Source organism: Staurois parvus, unplaced genomic scaffold (genome assembly GCF_062004578.1).
Source record: "Staurois parvus isolate SC_StPar_1 unplaced genomic scaffold, SC_StPar_1.0 ptg001805l, whole genome shotgun sequence".
Lineage (NCBI taxonomy): Eukaryota > Metazoa > Chordata > Amphibia > Anura > Ranidae > Staurois > Staurois parvus.
The window spans coordinates 1,170,737-1,189,348 of NW_028319601.1; the positions used below are offsets into that span (position 1 = coordinate 1,170,737).

At 43.9% G+C, this 18,612-nt stretch overlaps 2 protein-coding genes across 2 annotated transcripts in view; one reads left to right on the forward strand and one right to left on the reverse strand.

Moving 5' to 3' along the window:
* MPI (mannose phosphate isomerase) overlaps positions 1-14,900 on the reverse strand; it is a 36,332-nt gene extending 21,432 nt beyond the window's left edge. Inside the window, exons 1-2 of the mRNA XM_089663936.1 lie at positions 14,748-14,900; positions 534-661 (exon numbers count right to left, since the gene is read on the reverse strand). Coding sequence (XP_089520062.1) covers positions 534-661; positions 14,748-14,763 — 144 coding nt within the window. The 5' untranslated portion in view covers positions 14,764-14,900. The remainder of the gene's footprint in view (positions 1-533; positions 662-14,747) is intronic.
* Positions 14,901-15,301: 401 nt separating this feature from the next.
* The window catches only part of SCAMP2 (secretory carrier membrane protein 2), a 57,826-nt gene continuing 54,515 nt past the window's right edge, over positions 15,302-18,612 (forward strand). The window contains exon 1 of the mRNA XM_089663935.1: positions 15,302-15,466. Within this exon, the coding sequence (XP_089520061.1) occupies positions 15,410-15,466 (57 nt within the window). The 5' untranslated portion in view covers positions 15,302-15,409. The remainder of the gene's footprint in view (positions 15,467-18,612) is intronic.

Genomic DNA, 18,612 nt, shown 5'->3' on the forward strand with positions numbered 1-18,612 from the left:
TCATGGGGCCCCCTACTGACCCCGGGCCCTCGGGCAGTGGCCGAGTTTCCAAATGGTCAGTCCACCCCTGGGGACTCTTGAGCTACAATATATATAATTTTTTTGTGGGTTTTGTACCACTTTGATGTATGGTTTTCAGAAATGCAATCATAGCAAAACACTAGACTGAAGGGAACCGGGGATGCAGCTTTTATAAAAGGTCGCTTCCCGCGCAGTTTAAGAGGATGGCTTGACAGATTAGAAGGAGGAAGCCTGATGCCATAAATCTCCCATGATGCATCTGGATGGTATGAAGCTGCCTAGGCTCCTTGTAACCAGTATTTGTATTGTCACAAAAAGATTTTGTCGTGTGAGGGGATAGCAAGTCAGGGGGATTTACAAAGCAAGTGTCAGGAACAACATAAACTGGTACTGATACATTTTCATTTCTATAGCTTCAAATGAATAAAAATAATTTATAAAAGTGCCTCCTATAAATCAATACTAATTTGTACAATATTTTACAGTCTAACATGTCCATTTTTTAGGAATACCTCCGCATATGGCTTGGTAGGTTCTATCTGACGTTTGGGGTCACCACTAGCCCACAACCGAGCCACCTCACTGCTGCTGCCCAGCTTTCCCCATGCATAGTCTTGTACTGCACAAGAAAGAAGAAACACTGCAAAAAAAGGAAGGAGAAAACATTACAAACATAAGCAATAGGAAGTAAATAACCGTTACCTAACTAGTCTACAAAGTAACCCTCACAATCTATTCTACGTTCCACTTGCTGCATTGGCTGAAGTCATTAACTTACAGATCTGAAATAAACAGACTTATGCGCTGCCACCTAAAGATAAATATAATGGATCTGATGTAATGAATACTGCCGCTAGCACCTAGCTGTGTAATACATCACAGTATCAAAGTAAATTTAATAAGGTGCTGCAGCGCCATCAAAATGTGTATGATATTGTTATCAGAATTGATACCACAACCTGGTGCTGCAAGTCTTATTTCAAATAATCATAATTCATAATTCAATCATAATTCAAATAAAATATCATAAAGTGCATAGTGACATTTCAAATAAACTCTTTGTGTGTGTGTGTGTATATATATATATATATATTTATATATATACATACATACATATACACAGTAAAGGAAATAAGTATTTGATCCCCTGCTGATATTGAATGTTTGCCCACTCACAAAGAAATGATCAGTCTAAAAATCAAATGGTAGGTGTATTGTAACACCTAGAGACAGAGTAGCAACAACAAATTCAAAAGAAATGCATGTCTAACACATTATGACCTTGTAAAGTACTATACTCCCAATATTCCTAAAACCTCCTATACTCTCTACTTGCAATTAACGCTGTTCACAGGACTACATAATATCTAAACTTTTTATGGAGAAAAGGAGAGATGGAGGTGTTCTGTAGTCCTAAAACACGTACTGTCCTAGGTTGACAACACTGCTCTTCAATAGATATAGTGAAGTGAGTGAGAGTTGTCACCCTAGGACAGGAAGGGTGTTACTGACAGGATCACCAAGTAAAGGTTCTTTCACATGGTCGTTCAGTATGTCCGTTTTGCATCTGTCCATTTAAGGATGAAAAATGGACACTTATGTATTTCTATGGACTAGCGGATGTAAATGGATGATCATCCGTTTACATCTGTTATTGTCCGCATCCGTTAACATACTTTTTTTGAACTGAAGAAAAACCCGATTTTTCTTCCATTAAAAAAAGAAAATGGAATGGATGAAAAATGGATGTAAACAAACATATGGTCCATTTTTTCATTGGTAAAGGATGTAAAAAAAAATGGATGTAAACAGATGAAAAACAGATGTAAACAGACATACATTTTTGCATTGATAAAGAATGTTAACTGCTTCCTGAATGCTCTATAGCAGATATACTGCTAGAGGTCGACACAGGTGCACAAAATCACATATGTATATAATTTGGGATTTTTGGGTAGGGGGCGCACGCCATTTGTGGCCGCAGCTGTCAACCATCGGGTCCCAGCTGGTGACTATTCGCTGGCACCCAGTGATTGCCGAGCATCTCTGACGTGGAGGAGAACTGTACGTAAACAATACAGTTTTCCTCCTTGTTAGCTCATGCACACTGCTTTGCATGGTTGTACACAGCACAGCCATCCAAAGCAGTGTGATTACAGTGAAGCACAGACAGAAGTAAAACAGCACACAGTTAACCCTTTGATCGTACTTCATGTTAACCCCTTCCTTCCCATTGCCATTAGTACAGCGTCAGTGCTTTTTTTTTTTTTTTTTTTAGCACTGATCACTGTATTGGTGTCAGTGAGGATGTCAGTGACACCAAGTCAGTTCCACCCAGTGTCAGAATGGCCGCCGCAGTCCTGCTATAAGTCGCTGATCACCACCATTACTAGTAAAAAAAATTCCAGTATCTATACCGCCATTTGTAAATGCTAAAACTTTCATGCAAACCAATTAATTTACACGTATTGGGATTTTTTTTAGCAAAGACATATGGCTTATTTTTATGATGAAATTTGATTTTTAAAATTTTTTTACTGGACATGTTTAATAGCAAAAAGTAAAAAAATGCTATTTTTTTTCTCCAATTTTTTTTATAGTGCAAAAAATAAAAAACACACAGGGGATGAAATACCACCGAAAGAAAGCTCAATTCGTCGGAAAAAAAGGACGTAAATTTAATTTGGGTGCAGTATTGCACAATTGTCAGTTAAAGTAATGCAGAGCCGTAATGCAAAAAATGGCCTGGTCAGGAAGGGGGGTGAATCCTCAGGAGGGCAAGTGGTTAAAAAAAAAATGGATGTAAATGGATGAAAAACGGATGTAAACTGATACGGAACGCCTGTGTGAAAGGACCCATAGACTACTTTCACACTGAGGAGTTATGGAAGCGTTTTTACATTAAAAAAAGCACCTGAAAAGCACAAGAAAAATGCTTCCCTATGTATGTGAATGTTTATCTATGTATGTTTTCACAATGAGGCATTGCGCTTGTGGTGCGGTGTAAAAACTCCTGCTTGCAGCATCTTTGGGGAGTTAAAAAAAATCCCAAAAACCTCTTCCAATTGAAATCAATGGAAAACGCCTTAAAAACGCCTGAAAAACACCTCTGAGAAGAGTTTTTGGTGCGGTTTTTAAGTCACATGTAATTTAAAAATGCTCAGAAAGCACAGAAAAAGCGTGTTAAAACCGTCTATGCATTTTTGAAAAGAAAAACACATACAGCCACCACACCTATTGACTAGTGAGCAGCAATGTTACATTTTTGCTTTTTGAGTTTGGATACATTTTGACAATATAAAATGTTTCCAAGCAAAAATTAGAAATAAATGCAGCATAAGGCCTTATGCACAGTGATCATTTAGCCCATGTGCGTCCAATCCCAGTATTTTCGTGGTCTCAGGACGCACATGTGCAGCGTCCATCCCCATTGCCTGCAACCTGTCAATGTCTAGGACAAGCAGAAATACACAGCGGCTGAACACTGTGCAGAGCATTTAGTGCCTTAGGCTTTCAGAGACATGTGCCTGCAATGCAGAATACCAACTTCTGGACTTACATCCCTGTGCCTCCTGGACGGACAAAAATTCTAGAATTGGACACACACAGGCTAAACGTCCAGTGTGCAGTTCTAGCTCCTCCCATAAATGCTCTATTAATGTTCGGGGTTGTGCGGTCTTCCATCTTTAAAAATTGGTTTCATAGGTATTGGGCAGGTGACAAATGATTGGTGACAACCTGGTCACAGGTAGAAGGGTATGTTCTGCTAGGATACAATGAACACTACTCCTTCTGTCAGAATTCTCAGATCTTTTACCATGACATGTTAGATGGCAGAGAGGAATGATTACAGATCACTAAACAGCTGGTAGGAAAACCTTTTATTGGTATACAAGTGAATATTATGCATGCCATACATGGGTCAAATTCTGAACAAATTTTCATAAGAAAATTGGAAATTTTATGCATTTTGTAATCCGATGATGCCACCATTGATTTCGAAAATTTGACCAACCAAGCCTTTAACCACCTTCCGCCCGCCCTGTAGTACAATGACGGGCGCAAGGTGGTTCTCTCGTTCTGATAGGACTTCATATGATGTCCTACCATTCTCACTGCGCATGTGCGGCTCAGGGAGCACGCAGCGCGGCAATCATCGGACACAGCGGATCACGGAAAGAGCCGAAGATGTCGGCTCGGTCATGTGATCAGCTGTGTCAAATCACAGCTGATCACATGTAAACACGGAAATGCTGGTTATCAGCATTTCTCTCCTCTCGAGCTGTCACACTGACAGATCGAGAGGAGAGGAGAGCCGGTAATCGGCTTTCCGCGGAGGGGACATGTACACTGATCATCAGGGCACTGATGATCAGTGTGGCCCCAGAAGTGCCAGCTGTCAGTGCTCATCAGTGCCACGTGCCAGTGCCCATCAGTGCCACATATCAGTGCATACCAATGCACATCAATGCCACATATCAGTGCCCATCTGAGCTGCCTTTCCATGTCACCCGTCAGTGCCACCTATAAATGCCAACCATTGCCACCTATCAGTGCTGCCAATCAGTGCCACCTATTAGTGCCAGTGTCGCCTATCAGTGCGCATCAGTGCCACCTATCAGTGCCAGTCAGTGCCGCCTAACAGTGCCACCTAACAGTGCCAGTCAGTGCCGCCTAACAGTGCCATGTATCAGTGTCATGTATCAGTGCTGCCTTTCAGTGCCCATCAGTGATGCCTGTCAATGCCCATCAGTGCCTCCTCATCTGTGCCCATCAGTGCCACCTATCAGTGTCCATCAGTGCAGCCTATCAGTGCCCATCACTGCAGCCTCATTAGCGCACATCAGTGAAGGAGAAAAGTCACTTATTTACAAAATTGTATAACAAAAACTAAGAAAAAACGTTTTTTTTTTCAAAACTTTCAGTGGTTTTTGGTTTGTTTAAGAAAAAATAAAAATCCCAGAGGTGATTAAATACCACCAAAAGAAAGCTCTATCTGTCTCAAAAAAATGATAAAAATTTCATATGGGTACAATGTTGCATGACCACGCAATTGTCATTCAAAGTGTGACAGCGCTGAAAGCTGGAAATTGTCCTGGGCAGGAAGGGGGTATAAGTGCCCAGTAGGCTAGTGGTTAATTTCACCTCTTGTTGCTTCAGAAAAAAAATGTTGTGGCCAAGAATCTTCTTTTCTTTCCAGGTCACAGCTCATGCTCATTTCTTTTTCGATTACATTTCTCACATGATTCTCTCATCATTGATTAGAAATTCATTACATTTTCAAAACATTTCCAACATTCCCGATCACTCAAATTTGATGGTCGCTCAAAAATCGTCTGTTGCTGTGGCCCACTAATGCTGCGAAATCCGAATGAAAATTCTTAAAAAATAATTTCGAAAGAAAATGTTTTCAGAATTCGACCCATGTATGGCCGACTTTAGTCTATGATAAATTGATTTGATTGTGAAACACTTTTTGCCTTGCAGATCAAGATTTAAAATCCTCTAGCTAACCTCTTACATTCAGTGAAAATGGCAGAATATAGGTTGTTTATTAGGTTTATGTGTAAATGATTCGTATGACAGAGCAGCCTTTGGACAAATTGCCTGCCATCTTTTAAGATAGAACTCGTAAATTTGAGAAGATTTGGTCTGAATAATTTCTCCCAGTGAGATCTGATAGGTCCTTGTTGCATTTATAAAATATTTAATTGATGACATTTATATCCACATGATTGATATTTGTGATAAACTTCCTTCCTGACTTCTCTTCTTTTTCATTCCTCTTTCTCTTATTTATCTCTATAGTCTAACATTTTAATGTAATCAATTTTAAATAACAGTTATTGCTAAAATGTATCATAACTACAATTCGTGATTTTTTAGAAACATACAGGTTACTTGTAGTGAAATTTGCAATGAGTATTACAGGGTACAAATTCTCTATATAGTAATTTTTTGCTACATACTATTTTTGTCACGTTATGCACTTTCTACTCTGGATGTATTAGGCTGGGTTCACATATATGCAGTGCGGTATATCGCATGTGATTCACACAGGAACTGCACTGCATTCCTGTGCAAATCACATGCGATTTGTGTGCAGTGCAACTGGAGCCATACATTTTGTATGGCTCAAATCGCACGGCATCCGCACCAAAAACATGCAAGACCCTTTTTTTGGTCCGCACTAGAATCGGAACGCATGGGTATTCACACCTATGCAATCGGATTCTGCATATTGCACCGCGTTTTGCGGACCAATTTCGGGGTGTTGTTAACTTAACATACACACCTGCAGCGGTTCGCATGAACGGGGTGTAATTCTGTTGCGGTGCGGAGTGGAATTCACACAGAAAACGCTACGAATTCCGCACCGCATCAGTGTCAACCTAGCCTCAATCTTTATTTGCTGGCATGACAGCAGTTACATGTTCTTGTATAACTGAAACTCTTTTCTCTTTCTTATATTAATATTTAATAGAAAGTATATACAAAAAGATGATGTTATTATTTAAATATGTTTATTTCAATGCTTATATATGTTATTTCAATTTACTTCCAAATGTTTCTTCCCTGAAATGTCTTGTGTATCTATAGACAGCAATAGCCATTTGTTTCAGGTTGAACTGAGTTGCAGTCAGTTGGGTGTGAAATACATCACTGTCATGGCACAGTGTGGATGTGATGGGTCTGCAGCACTTTCCTCTATGCAGATACAATGCACTGCAATAATGTGTGTCGCAGCTTAGACAGACTATTCATTTGAAAAAACTGCCTAACACACGAGGATAGTAGCATTTTTGGCAGCACACAGCAGTGCATTGCTGTTTGTTATGCTACAACATGTCTGTTGGAAAGGTGCGGTGGGGTGCCATCCAGAACAAATAGCACCATATTGCACCAACATGTGTAACATAATTGCACTGTGTTAGTGTAAATGGGCCCCAGGACCCCATGTATACAGATGCTGAGGCCTGTAGTCCACAAATGGGCCATGTGTTAATGCTGTTGAGCTGTGAGGCATCCTATGTAAGTATACAAGGACATGTACATACACAGCCGCTCGTCCCAATTTGACAGGGAAGCAGATGAGAAGCCCCAAATACCCATTGTCCACATTCAGGGTCTGTAACCCCCATCCGCATGCCTGTCGAAATGGGTTGAGCAGCTCTGTCTGTGCAGCCGCTGTGTCCCTATACACTTACACAGGGGCGGACTGACCATTTGGAAACTCGGGCACTGCCCGAGGGCCCGGGGTCAGTAGGGGGCCCCATGAGATGCCCCTGGTACCTCTTTCATAGGCTTTTTTGAGTTTGGGAAAGGACACAGGGGCCCCATGATCCCCTATTGCCCGGGGGCACCATAAGATGTCAGTCCACCCCTGCACTTACATGAATTATTGACAAATAGCGCTCATGCGCTTATGGATATGTGTCCAATATATTAATTAATATACAATATATTTGCTAGAAATCAAACAAAACTAAAATAATTTCAGCAGTCTTGAGGGTGTACAATACCACCAAAATGTGAAACACACACACACGTTTAGACCGCGCATCTAAATTAAACATTACATATGTGCATAATCCCAACACAATATCAAAATTCACAACATGATTTGCCATTGATTGAAGTCCCAAATTGTTAAATAGAGGCCCGTGCTCATGTTCCAACTTGATTACAGTGCTTCACTTATTCTGTAGATGACCATCTATTTCTAGAGTGGTCTACAGCGCTTGTGGGGCATTTCTCAATGAAGTTGTTTAATGTCTCCAGGTCCCGCAATCTCGGAGTAGATGTATCCTCCGGGGATCACACATTGAGCCTCCGTCCTCTGTGTACAGTGCAGGGTTTGGTCCCGGTGTCAGTGTACAGTGCTGCTTCCCCTGTGCAGTGCATCATTCAGTCTCGGTGCCAGTCCCGGTGTACAGTGCAGGGTTCGGTGCCGGTCACGGCGTACACAGTGCAGGGCTCGGTCTTGGACACCGGGGACCGGCACCGAAGCCTGCACTGTACACCGGGACCAGCACCGAGACCGAACCCTGCATTATACACTGACACTGGGACCAAACCCTGCACTGTACACGGAGGCTCCATGTGTGATCCCCGGAGGATACATCTACTCCGAGACTGAGGGACCTGGAAACAGATGGTTGTCTACAGAGTGTGAGTTTTAGTCCATGTCTGAGCACTGATGTATGGAGCACTATGAATACGTTGAATAAGTGAAGCACTGTAATCAGGTTGGAACACAAACACGGGCATCTATTTCACAATTTGGGACTTTAATTAATGGCAAATCATGTTTTGAATTTTGAGATTGTGTAGGGATTATGCACATATGTACAGTGGGGCAAAAAAGTATTTAGTCAGCCATCAATTGTGCAAGTTCTCCCACTTAAAAAGATGAGAGAGGCCTGTAATTGGCATCATAGGTAGACCTCAACTATGAGAGACAAAATAAGAAAAAAAATCCAGACAATCCCATTGGCTGATTTGGAAAGAAATTATTTGCAAATTACGGTGGAAACTAAGTATTTGGTCAATATCAAAAGTTCATCTCAATACTTTGTTATATATCCTTTGTTGGCAATGACAGAGGTCAAACGTTTCCTGTAAGTCTTCACAAGGTTGGCACACACTGTTGCTGGTATGTTGGCCCATTCCTCCATGCAGATCTCCTCTAGAGCAGTGATGTTTTGGGGCTGTCGCTGGGCAACACAGACTTTCAACTCCCTCCAAAGGTTTTCTATGGGGTTGAGATCTGGAAACTGGCTAGGCCACCCCAGGACCTTGAAATGCTTCTTACGAAGCCACTCCTTCATTGCCCGGGCGGTATGTTTGGGATCATTGTCATGTTGGAAGACCCAGCCATGTTTCATCTTCAATGCCCTTGCTGATAGAAGGAGGTTTGCACTCAAAATCTCACGATACATGGCCCCGTACATTCTGTCCTGTACATGGATCAGTCGTCCTGGTCCCTTTGTGGAGAAACAGCCCCAAAGCATGATGTTTCCACCCCCATGCTTCACAGTAGGTATGGTGTTCTTTGGATGCAACTCAGCATTCTCTCTCCTCCAAACACGACGAGTTGTGTTTCTACCAAACAGTTCTATTTTGGTTTCATCTGACCATATGACATTCTCCCAATCCTCTTCTGGATCATCCAAATGCTCTCTAGCAAATTTCAGACGGGCCCGGACATGTACTGGCTTAAGCAGGGGGACACGTCTGGCACTGCAGGATCTGAGTCCCTGGCGGCGTAGTGTGTTACTGATGGTAGCCTTTGTTACATTGGTCCCAGCTCTCTGCAGGTCATTGACTAGGTCCCCCTGTGTGGTCCTGGAATTTTTGCTCACCGTTCTTGTGATCATTTTAACCCCACAGGGTGAGATCTTGCATGGAGCCCCAGATCGAGGGAGATTATCAGTTGTCTTGTATGTCTTTCACTTTCTAATTATTGCTCCCACAGTTGATTTGTTCACACCAAGCTGCTTGCCTATTGCAGATTCAGTCTTCCAAGCCTGGTGCAGGTCTACAATTTTGTTTCTGGCATCCTTCGACAGCTCTTTGGTCTTCATCATAGTGGAGTTTGGAGTGTGACTGTTTGAGGTTCTGGACAAGTGTCTTTTATACTGATAACAAGTTCAAACAGGTGCCATTGATACAGGTAATGAGTGCAGCACAGAGGAGCCTCTTAAAGAAGAAGATACAGGTCTGTGAGAGCCAGAAATCTTGCTTGTTTGTAGGTGACCAAATACTTATTTTCCACCATAATTTGCAAATAAATTCTTTCCAAATCAGCCAATGTGATTGTCTGGATTTTTTTTCTCATTTTGTCTCTCATAGTTGAGGTCTACCTATGATGCCAATTACAGGCCTCTCTCATCTTTTTAAGTGGGAGAACTTGCACAATTGGTGGCTGACTAAATACTTTTTTGCCCCACTGTAATGTTTGATTCACAGATATGGGAATTATAACCAATGCCAAAACGTGAATTTTTGAGATTGTATAGAGGTTATGTACATATGTAAGCTTTAATTTAGATGCGTGGTCTAAACATATATATATTTTTATACACTTACATGGCCTTCCTGTATGCAGCACCTGGCAGCTCAGCCCATATAACCACATGGCCAATTCACAGTCTATAGGCCTCAACATGTGAATGAGGCCTAAATCTAAACTCCAGGCAAACAGCTAAACACACAGATTAAATACTCATAAAGGGAGTTGCTTTACCTGCCAAATGACATATACTGCTGTCCATCCAGTTCAAAAATGTACACGGCTCTGCCACACTGAACAGCCCCAGCAGGTAGGGCATGGAACCTGACTTTACTCTGCTGCATTCCAGTAACAGCAAAAGTATTTTCCCTCCTTCAGCCTGTGACTGGACAGGGTAAGGAGAAGCAGCACATTTATAAGCTCATCTCAACGTGCTCTCTATACTGCAGCACAAATGATTGCCTCCTTGTGCTGTTTCTCCCTCCCCCTCTCTGAGCTCTGCTGCACAGTGACTAAGGAGGCTGACACCAGGTCACACTCAGGTACGCACACTGCCTGCATTATAAAAACACATTTAATGATATAATAATGTATACAGAGTTAGGCTTCATGTACACTGCAGCTGATAAACTCACGATTAGGAGCTTTTCTGCGTTTTTTCCAGCAGCCCCTGAACTCTGCCTAATGTTTTCCTATGTGTCCATGTACACTATGTCATTTACAGGCAGTTGAGTTTACAGTAGTTTTTTTTTAACGCAACAAACTTGCGTTCAGGAGTAGATTTTATCAGCGTTTCAAACGCCAAATGCTTGTAAATGCGTGTAAACGTGGCTAACCGCGTTTATAAGTGTCTGGAATTTTTTTTTAACTCTTCCATTTCGAGATGCTGTCCAGAGCCTTTTTTCATCATGAAAGATGCATGCAAAGCGTTTTCCCGGTACTCAAATGGACCTGGTACACCATACTTTGAGGTTTTGCATGAAAGAAAATATGTTAGACACTGCTGCAATAATTTCTGCATGGAAATCAGCTGGAACACATCCAAACATCACAAATTAAAAAAAGACAGCTAATCTCAACACATACTGCTCTCTCTGCTTCTGCTCTCTCTATTTCTCTCAAAATGTCTGAAATAGTTAATTGTTTACTATTTTTCAGTGCATTCTGGGCATTTTGGAAGGTCTCCTGAGGTTATCTTTAAAAAACGCTTCTAAACACAAACACTCAAAAACACGCATAAACGCGTTATGTAAACACGGCTAAACAGACATTTTTTAACCTACGTTTTCCAGCAGTCAGTTTCCATCGTTCAGAAGTGTTTTCCAAACGTCCCGTGTACACGGAGCCTTACAATAATCTGTAGTATAAATTGTTCATATCTGCTTGGAGTTCAGCTTTAAATGTGCCTGATATATGGAACCTTTTACACTTTTCTGCCAAAATGAACACTTAAAGTTCATGTGAAGAGTCATAAGAAAATCACAGAGTAGATAAAGGATGATCTTCTAGTATTGCATTTTGTTTTGTGTTTGCTCTGTAACCGGAAAACACACATCCTGCAAGTGTTCACAATAGGGAATCACAGACACCAAATATGAATGAAAAACGTGATGCCTGCCAGGGAAATGTGTGTTAGATCCTTCATGATGTGTGCACATTGCTGAACAGTCACAGCTTATGGTTAACTGCTGCTTGTGTCACATATCTTCCAATGACCAGATCCCACTTTGTATTTGGAATCAGGACCTCCTTCATCTGCCAGTGATCCCTCTTTAAAGATCTATAGAGGAGAATCAGAATCCCCTTCCGGTGATCCCTCTATAAAGATCTACATAGGAGAATCAGAACCTCCTTCCAGTGATCCCTCTATAAAGATCTACATAGGAGAATCAGAACCTCCTTCCAGTGATCCCTCTATAAAGATCTATATAGGAGAATCAGAACCTCCTTCCAGTGATCCCTCTACAAAGACCTATAGAGGAGAATCAGAACCTCCTTCTGGTGATCCCTCTATAAAGATCTATAGAGGAGACTCAGAACCTCCTTCCAGTGATCCCTCTGCAAAGACCTATAGAGGAGAATCAGAACCTCCTTTCCGGTGATCCCTCTAGAAAGATCTACATAGGAGAATCAGAACCTCCTTCCAGTGATCTCTCTATAAAGATCTATAGAGGAGACTCAAAACCTCCTTCCTCCTGCTGGTGATCCCTCTATAAAGATCTGTATAGGAGAATCAAAACCTCCTACCTCCTGCTGGTGATCCCTATATAAAGATCTATATAGGGGAATTGAGAGCCTCTTGCTCCTGCTGGTGATCCCTCTAGTGATAACTAAAGATCTATATAGGGGGGAACCAGGGCCTTCTTCCTCTTCCTGCTGATTCCTCTATAAAGATCTATATAGGAGAATCAGAAAAACCTATGTAAAGATCTATATGGGAGAATTGAGAGCTCCTTCCCCGTTAGTGATCCCTATATAAATATCTATATAGAGGACCTCTTTCCACCTGCTGGTGACCCCCCTCCCCCATTAATGATAACTAAAGATTTGTCTAGGAGAATCAGATCCTCCTTCCTCCTGCTGGTGATCCCTATATAAAGATCTATGCAGAGGAATCGAGAGTCCCTTCCTCCTGCTGATGACCCCCCCTAATGATAACTACAATACCACAGAAAGCCCCGGATACAATATGCCCAACAACACCTTGACATACCTCTATGGGCTTTTTGTGGCATTGGCTCAGTACAGGCTTCCTTCTGGCAACTCAACCATACAGCTCATTTTTGTTCAAGTATCGTCGTATTGCACTTCGTAAAAACAACCACACTGTCTTTTTCTAGAGCAGCCTTGAGGTTACCTATGGGTTTTTCTTTGTATCCTGAACAATTCTTTTTGCAGTTGTGGCTGCAATCTTTCTTGGTCTATCTGACCTTGGCTTGGTATCAAGATATCCCTGAATTTTCCACTTCTTAAAAAGGCGATTGAATCGATTGACTGGCATATTCAATGCTTTGGATATCTTTGTATATCCTTTTTCATCTTTATAAAGTTCCATTACCTTGTTATGCAGAACTTTTGCCAGTTCTTTTCTGCTCCTCATGGCTCAGTATCTAGCCTGCTCAGTGTAACCACCTGAGAGCTAACAAACTCATCGACTATTTATACACAGATGTTATTTGCCATTTTAAAAGCCACAGCTATGGAAAATTAAACTTTAATTGCCATTTTAACCCGTGTGTGTCACCTTGTGTGTCTGTACCAAGGCCAAACATTCCAGGGTATGTAAACTATTGATCATGAACATTTGGGTGATTTCTGTTATTATAATTTAAAAAGGAACCAAAAAACTATGTGACAATAAATGGCTTCATATATTTACTATCCTTAAAAGAAGACAGTTTTTGGCATGATCAGATTATCAATGCTGAAATGTCCCGATTTCTGCCAGGGGATGCAAACGTTTGAGCACAACTGTAAATGCCAGTACTTTACATGCGTATTTTACACAGGATCTTCTAACTCTGCCAGCAAAAAGCATTCAGGCCGGTTCACACTATAGAAACATAGTCCAGATGCGTTTCGGGTGTGTTTCTGCATGCGTGTTTTTGATGTGTTCTGGTGCGTTTTTTCTTTCTGGTTCATTTTTCCCCTTTTTTTTAATTTAAATAGGGACATGTGCATTCTAGTGCATATCTGGTGCTTTTTTATGCATTTTACCACATTCCAGTACAGTTCTGTGCAGGAAAAATGCAGCATGTTCTACTTTTTTTTTCTGCAACTGGAACGCTCTGGAACTGCAAGTAATGATGTGAACTATGACATGGACAACCACATAACCTACTTTCTGTGTGTTTTGGATTCAGAAAAAAAGCAACTGAAACGCATGTAGTGTGAACTGATCCTTCAAGTAGAAAATACACACACCACTGTGTGAATGAGCCCCTATAACCAGTCAGGGCTGCTCTCTCTTCTTGTACAGGGTGACTGGTCTGGTCTCCGCACCATCCTGCAGGCAGTCTGTAGTGGGTGGGGTCTGCTGGGTCCGGGGCAGACTGACCATTTGGAAACTTGGGCACTGCCCGAGGGCCTGGGGTCAGTAGGGGGCCCCATGAGATGCCCCTGGTACCTTTCTCATAGGCTTTTTTGAGTTTGTTGCAAGGACACAGGGGCCCCATGATCCCCAATTGCCCGGGGGCCCCATGAGTTGTCAGTCCGCCCCTGGCTGGGTCCCTCCCACAGCTGTGCTCTCTATACAGGCTATGCATAGCACAGTGATGTCACTGCTACTTTTACAAGGTAATATCTGGGTTTTCAAAGGCATATGGTGCACACAAAGTGGATTTATATTTTTTGTAGCTACTGAGGATTGTATTTAAATAAACGTTCAACTTGACCTAGAACAGTGCCCTGTGACAGCTCTCAGTTCCCTCTGAACCCCATTTACATGCACACCCTGATATCTGTGTATGGGAACTGACAACACTGCTAGATGGAACATTAAATCCGGAGCTGGACGTGTAGAAGGAATCAGGTGTATACAGGGTGATACATTGAGATGTTGGAGCTGCGGATGGAAGTTGTCCTATAGTGATGACATATAGCCGTGATAAGCTCCGCCCCCAGCCTGTCATTCATCCGCCAATCACCATAAGGAATAATGATCCCCCCTCATCCGTGTATGTGCTCTGTGATCCCCATGTCCTCCACTCACCTCTGTCTTCAGCCATGATCAGCACCCCTCTGTACACCCCCTCCCCGCGTGTCAGTGCGCACACCTCCCCGCGCACGGCATGCTGGGAGATGTAGTCTCCTCCTGGAGGAATGATGGGGCTCCGGCCCAGTCCTATAGAACAGGCTCCTGTGCGGCCGACAGTGTAGAGTACATAGCGAGGGATGTCGGGACATATTCTATATAAAGATATTTATTTTACAACTCGTGCTTCTATTCTTATCGTGGAAGTGGGTCACGTGCCCTGGCACAGGTCGGCTGACACGGGCACACTAGTCGGGTGCTGCCACCGTGCTGACGTCAGCGAGCCTCGCCTGAACTTGCGCCTTACCTGGCCGCACAACTATGCAATATTCCCGCCCACTGACTACGACCCCGCCCTCGTCTTTTAGTAGATGAGAGTTACTTGTCAGGCAGAGCTCCGCCTCCTCGCCCAGAGGCGAGTAAGCTGATTGGACGACCTACTGCGTCTTTTAGCTGACTACCCCAGCCTACTGCATGGTCATTGGCGACTGTTCCACACCCAGTAGTCGCTGGCCACGCCCTCCGGAGGCTGCCCCGTCACATCCAGGAAGGTTCCCGTGCGAGGAGGAGTCCCCGGCTGGAGGTTCCAGCTAGACACTTTGACCCTCGCTGCGGCGACCATGGCCGGCTACGACACTAACCCCTTCGCGGACCCGGTGGACGTGAATCCTTTCCAGGTACTGGGGAGAGATGTTACTGGGCTGGAGGCCTCTGGTGGAGGGAAGCTGCCGGACAAGTGCGACTGGGGACCGGCCGGAGCTAACCTGGCGGCGAGCCCACAGTGCGAAGTTCCCGCAACCAATCAGAGGGCGAGGAGAGGGGCCCTGCAGAACAGGTGGAAAGGGCGGGGTCGGCGGTCACATGATTCTTTACAAGATGTGATCATTGGCTGGGAGCCTCACCTGTGATTGGTGTGTGGGAGCTGTCATAGGACACCATGCAACTATTGTCAGAGCTTGACATCCCTCCTGGGGGAGCCTGACCAGTGACCCCCCCACACACACCCACCCCCCCCCAGTTATAACACACCCCCCACAGTCACTTCTTTCATTATGAAGCAGTGACCCCCCCCACTCACCTGTGATATGGAGCAGTGACCCCCCCCATAGTATGAGCAGTGACTCCCCCACTGATCTCTATTATAAAGCAGTGACACCCCTCCCCTACTCACCTGTAATATGGAGCTGACACCCCCCCGCAATTTTTACTATGGAGCAGTGACCATCCATGATCTGTATTATCGAGCAGTAACCTCCGCCCCCCCCCCCCCCCTGCAAACGCAAGTGGACCCACACACTGATCTGTATCATAAAGCACTAAGTGACACTCACCAGTGTTATGGAGCAGCAGTGTGCCCCCCCCCCCCCATGATCTGTATTATTGAGCAGTGACACCCCCATACTCGCTTTATTATGGAGCTGTGACCCCCACCCACTCGCCTGTATTATGTAGCCCGCCCACCTACTCACCTTTTAATATGGAGCCTCCCCCAATCTTTACTATTGAGCAATGATCACTCTGCAACACCCCCCCCGATCTGTATTATCAAGCAGTGACCACTGACCCCCCCCCCCCCTGCAAATGCACACAGACACACTGATCGGTATCATAAAGCAGTGACACCCCCACCTCACAAGTGATATGGAGCAGTGCCCCCCCACGATCTGTATTATTGAGCAGTGATTCCCCCACTGATCTCTGTTATAAAGCAGTGACACCCCCACACTCGCTTTTATTATGGAGCAGTGACCCCTGACCCTACTCACCTGTGTCACCCCCCCCCCCCCCCAGTCACCTTTAATATGAAGAAGGACCCACTTCCCTGATCTGTGCTATGGAGCAATGATCACCCCTCCAGTGATCTGTATTATCACGCAATGGCCCTCTCCCACTCACCAGTGATATGGAGCAGTGCCGCCACATCCCCCCCCCCAGTGATCTGTATTGTTGAGCAGTGGCAGCCCCACTCAATGGTATTATGAGCAGTGATTCCCCCACTGATCTCTATTATAAAGCAGTGACACCCCCCACACTTGCTTTTATTATGGAGCAGTGAACCCCCCCCCCCACTCATCAGTGATATGGAGCAGTGATCTTGTTTACCCCCCAGTGATCTGTATTATTGAGTAGTGACCCCCCCGTCCCCCCCCCCCTCTTACCTGTACTATTGGGCAGTGCCCACCACCCTACTCACCTGTAATGTAAAGCAGGACCCCCTACCCCAATCTGAATTATAAAGCAGTGACAGTCGACCCCCCCCCCCCCAAATCTGTACTATGGAGCAATGATTCCCCTCTCCATAATCTTTATTATAAAGCAGTGACCCCCCCCCCCCCACTCGTATTATGAGCAGTGACCCCCCCCCCCGCCAACCTACTCGCTTGTATTATGGAGCAGAAACCCTCCACCCCAATCTGTATTATACAGCAGTGACCCCCCCCCATCTGTAGTATGGAGCAATTCCCCTCCCCCCAAACACACACACACACACTGATCTGTATCATAAGGCAATGGCACCCCCTCCCCCCAGATCTATATCACAAGACAGTGACTCCCCCCATTCACCTATATTATTTTGGAGTACTGATCCAACCCCTCCTCCTTACTGATCTGTATTATGGATCACTGAACACCCCCCATGGTCTGTAATCTAAAACCATGACATCCCGACATCCCCCCACCTCCGAACTGTATTATTTTGTAGCACTGACCCAATGCCCCCCTCTGATCTGTAATATAGATCAGTGACCTCCCCCCCCCCCCCCCCAAACCCCACCAACCTGTATTGTGGAGCAGTGACCCCCCCCCTTCCCCCTCCACTGATCTGTATTATTAATTTGTGATTCCCCCAAAACAAACTACCCTCCCCCACTGATCTGTATTCTAAAGCAGCGACACCCCTCCCCAACCACCACTGATCAGTTGTGTCCCCTTTTCACTGTTCTGCTGTATGGAGCAATGACCCTGCACTGGTGTATGAACTTACGTGTCTCTACCAGTGACAGGTGTGCCATGGAGGGGCACATTTTACTTTCTGTGTATCTGAGGACAACATTTTTTTTTTTTTGCTTGTCTCCCTGATGGGTGGATTCTTCCCTCTTCCTGTCCTGATGATCACTGTCACTGATTGAGAGACAATACAACGTTATAGGTTGTCACCAGCAGAGATTGGCTGCACATCATTGTTCTGGAGCAGATTCCTGATAGTGAAGGTGGTCTGTCCCTGTGCGGTGTGTCACCACAGTCCCATGTAGACTCATCCAGGGTGGCTGTGACATTTTGTGTAATTGTGCCCCTACGTTGTCACAAAGGACTACCTGGCTTTATTTTAGTGAAATCAGCAGGTTTAAAAAGACTGAAAACATTAACGTGTTGGGTTGTATGAGAATTTCAGGGTTTAGATATATTTTAAAGCAAACTGCTGATCTCTTCATATGGGGCGCATATATTTGGATACTGTATGGGAAGAATATGTAAAGATGTCTACACCATTCTGAATACTGAACACAGGTGTATTTATTAATGCAGCAAATGTGATTTTCACCAGACTTTCACTGCAGATGTATCTTCCTGGTACACGTGTGCAGTAATTCACCTGTGGTGAAAGTTTTTAGTGACTGTCACTTTCACCTCTTTATAAAAAGAGTGAACAAAAACAGTGACGTACAAACATTCCTAGAATAATATCAGATATTTTGTTTTAAAAATTATAACCCCTTGCTGCCACTCTTGCCCCTGCAGCCTTTTAACAATATGTAAATAGCAAGGTGGTTGTGGTAGACTTTTTGATTGTGTGATAACTGTAATTGGCTGTCAGAGAAGT